General features: G+C 45.6%; 1 protein-coding gene across 1 annotated transcript; it reads left to right on the top strand.

Annotated features, from left to right (window-relative positions):
- The first annotated feature begins 4,941 nt into the window (after positions 1 to 4,941).
- LOC122921441 (olfactory receptor 1020-like) lies at positions 4,942 to 8,035 on the top strand. The gene is made up of 3 exons (XM_044271419.1): positions 4,942 to 4,980; positions 5,029 to 5,384; positions 7,540 to 8,035. Exons 1-3 carry the CDS (start codon positions 4,942 to 4,944, stop codon positions 8,033 to 8,035), a joined length of 891 nt encoding a protein of 296 aa, XP_044127354.1.
- The last annotated feature ends 2,401 nt before the right edge of the window (positions 8,036 to 10,436 follow it).

Below are 10,436 nucleotides of genomic sequence, written 5' to 3' on the forward strand. Positions count from 1 at the left end.
GGGTGTCCCAATTCCCCATACTACGCTGAAAACCCTCTCTGAGATGACGCTGGAGGCTGGGCAAGAAATAACAGAGAGAGCATACTGGATTAGTTTGGGCCACTCTTCCAGTCTACCTGCCCATATGTCCATGTCTCAGGGTACACAGTATACATTAACAAAAAGCTGGTAGGACTGAACCTGGGTATTGAAGTAGTAGACCTCTATTAGTGTCAGCCTGGTGTGGCGCTTGAAAAAATTGCTCCATCATGCTGATGATACTGAACTGGCTGCTGCTGCTTGTGGTAGCAGAATACACACCCAAATCGCGAAGCGAATGAACGCCCGGTATTGCTGCTGTCCAGACTGCTTGTGGTAGCGGAAGTCAGAGAAAGGTGGTGTTACCGACAGCTCTGTGAGAAGATCTGGCAGACATTCTTCTCTACCTGTTGTATGATGTTCTTTGTTTTGGTTTCACTTTCTATCTCCTTTCCTTCTCCCAGCTGTCATCTATTTGCACTGATTGTCTCCCTTTATATTCCCTCCCATACTGCCTCACTTTGCGGTTTATACTTCTTCCTGGATTGTGTTCACTGCTGGAGGCTCCTGCTCCTGATTCCTCAGATAAGTCTGTTTCCTTTATTTGTATTTTCTTGCTGGCTTGATTGTAGGTGACCCTGACTCCGTCCGTATTAAGTGCAGGGAAATGGTGGTCGTGTCCCCTCACTATTGTAGGGTTTTCAGGTGTCACATAGTATAAGGTACGAGGGCATGCAATTGTCTACCATTAAGACCTTTGCATAGGCATAGCAGTCAGGGAGAGCTCTAGGGGTTTTATAGGGCTCACCCATATGCTCCTTAGTTTGGGATCAAGCCAGTCGGATGTTTATTTTTAAAGTTCCAGCTTTCTGCAACACCATCCGTGACAGGTGGGTGACTGTGTTGGGGCAGAGAGAGGGGCTCTAGCCTCCCTTTTGGCAACAAGAAAACATTGACAAATTTTACTTTGATAGTGAGGGTCTAAAAGCACGGCTATGAAGAAATCATCAGCCTGTCGACTCGAACCGTGTAGTCAGTGACGATTGACGCAAACATTGGGGCCGCCGTGAATCTGGGGGAAATAACGCATTGTAAACATCATTAACATAGTGGTGCAACAATTTTTTTCTAATTTCATTGGCTTGTGCACTGTCTAGGAGACTGTCCTCACATTTCAGCCATTGTTATGTGGATTGAAACACTCTCCTGGACTTGCAACTACAGAACGGTCTGCTGCTACACCATTTAATCAATTAAACATTTCACATGCTTGAGCTTTTGTATAAGCACCAGAATGCCATGAATAGTTTTGTCATGCACCAAGCCGGTTCTGCGGGGAGGATGTGTTACTTGGGGATCAGACAGCGGTGGCTGATCAGGGATGCCTGTCGGGTGCTAAAGCCCTTCGAGGATGCCACAAAGTTTGCCAGCATTGAGAACTGTGGCATGAACAATCTCATATTTATGCTAGAACAGACACTGACGCTCATGCAGCAGGGGATGACGGCGCAAAAGGAATAGCTATCCTCATCCAGCAGGACCTGCGCTGACGTCACCGCACTCACCACGTTGTGAGCGTGATTACATCATCAAAGGTCCTTTTGCAGGTCCTGAAAGAAGAAGCAAGAAGATGATGCCAGCTGCATGATCAATTGGATGAGGTGAGTTAACTTTTTTATTTTTTAATCCCTCAATCCACATTTTTGTATGCGTTCCGTATTCAGAATGCTATTATTTTCCCTTATAACCATGTTTCTGTATAAGGGAAAATAATAAAATGAATAAAACACCTAACCCAAACCCGAACTTCAGTGAAGAAGTCCAGGTTCTCATGTGCGTACAAAAAGCATTGCACTGCAATTGCATGCCTACTCGCGCGGGTTTCCCGCAATGCACACACAACACATCCGGAGAAAGAGAGGCTTTAATGGGGCTTCCAGAAATCCATGTGCTTACTGCTCCATTCAAATGAATGGAACTGATTTTCAGTCTTAGGATTTTCTGCCACAAAATCTGCCAGATCTGTAGACACCTTATGTGGTAATAACTCTGGAATACTTTTACCTTGTACCCCTGACACACAAATATAATAGTGAATCTGTCTGTTAGTTAGGTGCACGTCATATACCCATTTATTGTGTGAAGTACACCTGCACTGCATATGTGACAAGGAAAATAATATAGTTAATCCATCTGTTAGTTCAGTGGGCCCTGCCCCAGAAGTGGAAGAGATTGAGTGCACCGATGCCCAACCACTTATGTTTCAGGATGTGGACATGGGAGGACCACCGGAACGCAGCACATCTCTGATGATGATGAAACACAGGTGACAACTGCTGCGGCTTTATGCAGTGTTCAGACCGGCAAGGAGGGCAGGGGTGAAGAGTGGGTGGAAGATGATATGAAGGATGATGAGGTCCAAGACCCCACATGGAATCAAGGTTATGCGAGTGACATGTGCAGTTCGGAGGGAGAGGTGGTGGTCAAACAGCACCAGCCTCACAGCAAAAGAGGAATCAGTGTGCAAAAGCAGAGTGGCCATCCCCTAGCCAGTATGCCTGCTACTGCCCACCGCACCCAGGGACCGAGCACAACAAAGCCAGCTCCAAGGAGTTCCATGGCGTGGCAGTTCTTCAGATAATGTGCTGACAACAAGACGTCAGTGGTTTGTACGCTGTGCAATCAGAGCCTGAAGCGAGGCATAAATGTTCTAAACCTGAGCACCACCTGCATGACCAGGCTTCTAAATGCAAAGCACTAGCTGCAGTGGAGTAAACACCTCAAAAACCACAAAAGATCTCAGGCTCCTCGGCTCCCTCTTCTGCTGCAGCCTCAACCTCTTCTTCCCCCTCTGGAGTGACAGTGGCACCTGCCACCCCGCAAACAGAGGATGTGACAGCAATGGCACCACTTCCGTCACCGTCACCAAGCATCTCCACACTGTCCCATGAAAGCGTTCAGCTCTCCATCTCCCAAACACTGGAGAGAAAGAGGAAGTAACCCCCTACCCACCCACGATCCCTGACCCTGAATGCCAGCATTTCAAAAAAATTCCTGGCCTTTGAAATGCTGTCATTCAGTCTGGTTTAGACTGAGACTTTTAAAAACCTTATAGCGGTGGCTGTCCCACAGTACGTGGTACCCAACCACCACTACTTTTCCAGGTGATCCATCCCTGCCCTGCACAACCAAGTGGGGGACAAAATTAGGTGTGCACTGAGCAACGCCATCTTAGGTAAGGTCCACATAAGCACGGGCAGGGATGTTATATCTCCCTAACTGCACACTGGGTAAATGCAGTGGCGGCTGGGCCTGAGGCGGATAGCAGTTTGGCACACGTCCTTCCACCACCAAGGATTTGCAGGACATTTCTCTTTGCCTCCTGTTGTCTCCTCCTCCTACTCGGCTTCCTCGTCTACCGCCTCCTCATCCGGTCAGCGTAACACCTTCACCACCAACTTCAACACAGCCAGGGGGAAACTACAGCAGGCAGTTTTTAAACTCATCACTTTGTGGGAAAAAACACACACCGCGCAGGAGCTGTGGACGGGCATGGAACAACAGACCGATGAGTGGTTGGTGACAATGAACCTCAAGCCCGGCCTGACGGTGTGAGATAATGGGCGAAAAAAAAAAAACAATGGCTGTTTTGGCATAGTTTTGTTTAGTTTTTTTTTATGGCGTCCAACTGACAGGTCGGATCATGTGATATTTTCATAAAGCTGGTCATTACGGACATGGCTATACCTAATATGTCTGTTTTTGTTTATTTTTTATTTTATAGGACTATTATCAGAAAGCGGCATTTTTTTACTTGAAATTTTAATTTTGTATGATGTACATCACTTTTTTTTTCACTTTGTTTTATTCTTGTCCCACTATAGGACTTCATTGGGGCTGGGTCTCATAGGCTTCCGTAGCTGGCACACTTTGATGCCTGTTTGTCGTACATTCTGTGGTCAACATTGATCGTGTCATATATATGGTTAATACACCGGCATCAGTGTTTTCATTGATCCTGGTGGATACAGCAGGGTCCGCTGTTATTGACTGCTGGGCCCCTGCAGCTAATAGAGCGGGCGCAGCTCCTGCATCTGCCTGATCAGAGGGCCTCACATGCATGGCGTTGAGGCGTAAGTTATGTTCTGCAGCTCAGTGCGGCACTGGTAGAACATGTTATAAACTTTTACATTTTCTTAAAACTTCTTAAACAATATTTCTATTTTGATTGTTCACCAATGTTTGTTAACTTTGTTTTACATGTATAACTTTTCGAACTAAGACAACGAAGGCCCTGAAGAATTTATTTCAATGGCCTCTCTCCAAAGACAAAGTGCACAAGTAGTTGAGTTCTCAAATTGGAACATTTTAATTGGACTGAGCTCATTGGGAGAAAATAGTTAAGGAATAGTATTTAAAACCCCCATCTGAAATAGATGCATCCATGGCTTCATTGACATGGCATATGTCTACAGAAATGGTCATGACCAGTACTATCTATCAGACTCTACCATCGGGAATTTATCTTTACCACTGGTATCTTCTAAGACCACGTCAATCAGTATGTTGGCATACTCCAGTTGATTTTTAATCTTTATCACCCTGTGGCAACTTGGAAGTACACCGTAACGTGTTCTTTCTTCTGTTTTCATATTCTTTAGTGTTTTGTACTTTTGGATTTTCAAGTATTTTATTGTTTTCAAACTAATCAAAAGTAAGACTTATCATTAGCATCGTATGCCGAACTTGGGAATAATAATAGATTTTTAGAATTTCTGTGATCTCATTCCACTGCCATAACGACCTTGATCTTTTTAAGTAGAGTTCACCACAAAATTAGCTCTTTGTACATCAACCTGAAAGGTCATAATTGTTTTTAAGTTAGGTCAGTTTAGAATTCCACCCTCCAAAAAAAAGTAAATTATGTTGGACATTGCTGTGGACAAAGGAAACCAAACGTTGGTAAGAACTTTTATCCTTCTGCGGCTGTCAGATATTTTTTATCTTCAGATAGTTTTCTTCTTGATGTTTTCTATGATGTACATGATAACCCTATCGGGAAACCTCCTGTTGATAATTGTTGTTGCACTTAACCGCAGACTTCAGACCCCCATGTACTTCTTCTTAAGTAACCTCTCGATGATTGACATCTTCTTTTCCTCAGCAGTAGTCCCTAAAATTTTATTTAACGCAATATCCAAGGACAGAAGTATTTCCTTTGTGGAATGTGCAACACAGATATATTTTCATTTGGCTCTTGGTGGCACTGAATGTCTTCTGCTTGCCGTTATGGCATATGACAGATATACTGCTATCTGTAAACCATTACATTACAGAGCAATCATGGACTGGAGGCTGTGCGTTAGGCCTCATGCACACGACCGTTGTGTGCATCCGTGGCCGTTGTGCCATTTTCCGTTTTTTTTCGCGGACCCATTGACTTTCAATGGGTCCGTGGAAAAATCGGAAAATGCACCGTTTTGCAGCCGAGGCCGTGATCCGTGTATCCTGTCCGTCAAAAAAATATGACCTGTCCTATTTTTTTGACGGACAACGGTTCACGGACCCATTCAAGTCAATGGGTCCGTGAAAGAACACGGATGCACACAAGATTGGCATCCGTGTCCGTGATCCGTGGCCGTAGGTTGATTTCATACAGACGGATCCGAAGATCCGTCTGCATAAAAGCTTTTTCAGAGGTGAGTTTTCACTTCGCGAAAACTCAGATCCGACAGTATATTCTAACACAGAGGCGTTCCCATGGTGATGGGGACGCTTCAGGTTAGAATATACTGAAAAACTGTGTACATGACTGCCCCCTGCTGCCTGGCAGGTGCTGCCAGGCAGCGGGGGGCAGACCCCCCCCCCCCCTGTTTTTAACTCATTTGTGGCCAGTGCGGCCGCCCCCCCCCCTCCCTCCCCTGTAGTTAACTTCTTGGTAGCCAGCCCCCCCTCCCTCCCCTGTAGTTAACTAATTGGTGTCCAGTGGGCCCCCCCTCCGTCCGCTATAGATAACTCATTGGTGTCCAGTGGGCCCCCCCTCCGTCCGCTATAGATAACTCATTGGTGTCCAGTGGGCCCCCCCTCCGTCCGCTATAGATAACTCATTGGTGGCCAGTGGGCCCTCTCCCCTCCCACCCCCTCCTAATTAAAATCGCCCCCCTATCATTGGTGGCAGTGGTGAGTACCGATCGGAGTCCCAGTGTAATCGCTGGGGCTCCGATCGGTAACCATGGCAACCGGGACGCTACTGCAGTCCCGGTTGCCATGGTAGCTTAGCAATTTGTAGAAGCTTTATACTTACCTGAAGAGCAGCGATGTCTGTGACCGGCCGGGAGCTCCTCCTACTGGTAAGTGACAGGTCTGTGCTATAAGCAATGCGCCGCACAGACCTTTCACTTACCAGTAGGAGGAGCTCCCGGCCGGTCACAGACATCGCAGCTCTTCAGGTAAGTATGAAGCTTCTACAAATTGCTAAGCTACCATGGCAACCGGGACTGCAGTAGCGTCCCGGTTGCCATGGTTACCGATCGGAGCCCCAGCGATTACACTGGGACTCCGATCGGTACTCACCACTGCCACCAATGATAGGGGGGCGATTTTAATTAGGAGGGGGAGGGAGGGGAGAGGGCCCACTGGCCACCAACGAGTTATCTACAGCGGAGGGAGGGGGGGCCCACTGGACACCAATGAGTTATCTATAGCGGACGGAGGGGGGGCCCACTGGACACCAATGAGTTATCTATAGCGGACGGAGGGGGGGCCCACTGGCCACCAACGAATTAACTACAGGGGAGGGAGGGGGGGCCCACTGGACACCAACGAGTTTACTACAGGGGAGGGAGGGGGGGGGCGGCCGCACAGGGGAGGGAGGGGGGGGGGGCGGCCGCACTGGCCACCAATGAGTTAACTACAGGGGAGGGAGGGGGGGCGGCCGCACTGGCCACCAATGAGTTAAAAACAGGGGGGGGGTCTGCCCCCTGCTGCCTGGCAGCACCTGCCAGGCAGCAGGGGGCAGTCATGTACACAGTTTTTCAGTATATTCTAACCTGACGCGTCCCCATCACCATGGGAACGCCTCTGTGTTAGAATATACTGTCGGATCTGATTTTCACGATGTAGCTCATATCCGACAGTATATTCTAACATAGAGGCGTTCCCATGGTGATGGGGACGCTTCAAGTTAAAATATACCATCGGATTGGAGAAAACTCCAATCCGATGGTATAAAAGAACTCCAGACTTTACATTGAAAGTCAATGGGGACGGATCCGTTTGAAATGGCACCATATTGTGTCAACTTCAAACGGATCCGTCCCTATTGACTTGCATTGTAATTCAGGACGGATCCGTTTGGCTCCGCACGGCCAGGCGGACGCCAAAACGACTTTTTTTTCATGTCCGTGGATCCTCCAAAAATCAAGGAAGACCCACGGACGAAAAAACGGTCACGGATCACGGACCCACGGACCCAGTTTTTGCGGGCCGTGAAAAAAAACTGTCGTGTGCATGAGGCCTTAGTCTGGTCACTGGATGTTGGATTATGAGTTTTATAATCTCATTTATTCTCACATTTCTAACCTTTCAACTCCCGTACTGTAAGTCCAACCTCATCAGCCACTTTTTCTGTGAGATGCCTTCACTCTTCCGACTTTCTTGCCAAGATATTTGGCTCAATGAGTTAGCAGAGTACATCTCAGTTGCTATAGTTGTTCTTGGTTCCTTTTTGTTAATTATTTTATCCTACCTTTGCATTTTTATAACTGTCTTAAAGATACGTACTAATAAAGAGCGGCAAAAGGTGTTCTCGACATGTGGTTCCCACATACTTGTTGTATCTCTCTACTATGGTACCATCATGTTTATGCATCTACACCCTAGATCTGCTTCTTCTGCCGAGCAGGACAGAGTGGTGGCCATTTTCTACACAGTTGTGACTCCAATGTTAAATCCTATTATCTACAGTGTTAGGAACAAGGATATTAAAGAAGCTATTAGAAAAGCATTGAGCAATTAAGCACAGCTTTGATGCCAACAAATCAGACTTGGTGCTTTGATTTTTGATTTTTTTGATTTTTGATGGACTATTTATTTTTGCATTTGTTTAAGTCCCCCGATTGTAATCTATGGAAGAATCAGTAAGTTCCTATTAAGGAATTTTCCTGTGACAGGCCTTAGGGCCTTCTGAAGGCCACAGGTTGCAATAGCAACCAAACATCTTCTGTCCTGACATTCGTTGTACATGTACAGCAGATGTCTCTAAAGAATTAATTGTTGGAAACCTGTGGAATTTAAAAACTTGTAAACCCATTTTCACTACTAATGTTAGTATTAGAATAACAAAATTTAATTTAATGTTGGCTGCATTAACGTTCAGCGGTGTAGGGGTGGGCTGCACATAAATGGGGAGGGTGTAGCTGTGCTGGGGGGGAAATGTTTAGATGTTCTGGAGGAGCTTTTAAACTAGAATCTGTTCGGAGGAAAGGGGTCATACCAATAAAGGGGTAGAAAGAGTAGATAAAGAGTGGGATATAGGAGGGGACAGTGGGGATTTAGAAGGGGCTTTGGTTAGTGAGGAAAGTAAGGAGGTGACTGGGCAAATCTGTATGTATACCCATGAATAAAAGAGCTGCTGGTAATATGAACCTGTTATAAACCCGCAATATAAGACAAACTCAAATATTCACTTTCCTGGAACTGAATGTGAAAAATTAGATAGTAACTAAAGATGTATGTTCACAAATGCCAGAAGTCTAGTAAGCAAATTGGGGGAGCTAGAGTCTATGGTACTAGAGGAACACATAGATGTAGTTGGTGAAGCTGAGACATGGCTGGACTCTTCATATGACTGGGATGTTAATCTTCAGGGTTTACATTGTTTAGGAAAGACAGGGCCAATATAAAAGGTGGAGGTGTGTGCCTTTATGTGTGGAGTGATATGAAGACAAGCGTGAAAGAGGACATTGTTAAAACCTAAAGGGTGGAATTACTAAGGGCAGTAAGCTGAAATAACTATGCATGGTATAATCTACAAACTCCCTAACATCACAAGAAGATACAAGTTTAGATGTATAATTAAACAGAGCGGGCTGCACAGGCTGATACAGTGGTTATAATGGGAGATTTTATCTTCCCAGATATTGACTGGTGTCATGGTTCTGTCTCATTTGCAAAAGGCAGGAAATTCCTCAACTTGCTATAGGACCACTTTATGGTCCAGTTTGTAGGAGCTTCTACTAGGGGCGATGCTCTGTTAGATCTGGTAATTTCTAATAATGCAAAGCTGTAATAGTGACCGCAATACAATTCTTTCCCCTTGAAGTGTAAAAAGCAAACTCTGACTGGAAGTGCAAAAACCTTGAATTTCAACCCCTTAAAGGGCCTCCATAGTATATATACATGGCTAAGTCCGGTCTCTAAACATGGCGCCTGCTCGCACACGTGCAGAGGGCGCCATAGCCGTCAGGATTCTGATATTTTAAATAGCAGAGACCTGCGGCACATGTATGCGATTAACCATAAGGCTGATTGCATACATTTTACCCTTTAGATGCCATGGTCAAATGTGACCACGGAATTTTCTCAGTCCGGAATAAATAGTATATATAAACAAAACAAAAATGCATGATAGAAAGTAAAAAAGCACAAAAAAATACCCATGATGAAACGTACCTTTCTACAGCAATGTACATAGTGATACTGCCCTATCTATAATGTATTATGATATGTTATAATAATGAATAATTAAATATTCTGATATACAGATAATTGGGAAAAGACAAAGAATATGTGTATATAAAGTGCAAAAGAATAATCAGCGCCTGCACAAGAGGAAATAAACATCAAGGGATTGAATGTACTTAATCTGTCTACTGAGACCCTCACCTCTGACTATGACGCTGTTTTATACTTGGTCCTTATGTTTGCCCTTTCTCTTAAAGGGATATCTCCATCTGAGACAATCGGGCATATCCCACCTCTGGGACTCACACCCAATGGAGGGGGGAAGGTGTTAGTCGGACAAGCCTGGGTTTTCACGAGTCCGGCCACTACCAAGTGCTCTCCCCATAATAACGAATGGTAGCGCACCGCGCTTGTGCAGCCACTGCTCCCATTCATTTCTATGAGGCCGACGGAAATAGCCGACCCAGAAAAATGAATGGAGGGTGGCTGCACATGCGCAGTGAGCCCTCCACAACTTTCGAGGCTGAGTTCTCAGTGTACAGTAGGTGGGGGTCCTAGACCCACACCTATCAGAGAATGGGGGCATATCCTAGTGTCTGAGAGGGGAAAACCCCTTTAACGTTCATCTTTTTTGATTATTAATAGGTTTATTCACAACCTGACTGTTAAATGTAATTTTTCCTCAACTTGTAAGCCGTGTACCGGGGTGGGCTCCCCAGGATACAGCGAAGTCA

Source organism: Bufo gargarizans, chromosome 11 (assembly GCF_014858855.1).
Source record: "Bufo gargarizans isolate SCDJY-AF-19 chromosome 11, ASM1485885v1, whole genome shotgun sequence".
Classification (NCBI taxonomy): domain Eukaryota; kingdom Metazoa; phylum Chordata; class Amphibia; order Anura; family Bufonidae; genus Bufo; species Bufo gargarizans.

Coding starts and splice junctions, on each gene's coding strand:
- LOC122921441 (XM_044271419.1), top strand. CDS start 4,942: ATGTTGGACATTGCTGTGGACAAAGGAAACCAAACGTTG. Junction 4,981..5,028: donor ACAAAGGAAACCAAACGTTG/GTAAGAACTTTT, acceptor TTTTATCTTCAG/ATAGTTTTCTTCTTGATGTT. Junction 5,385..7,539: donor GACTGGAGGCTGTGCGTTAG/GCCTCATGCACA, acceptor ATGAGGCCTTAG/TCTGGTCACTGGATGTTGGA.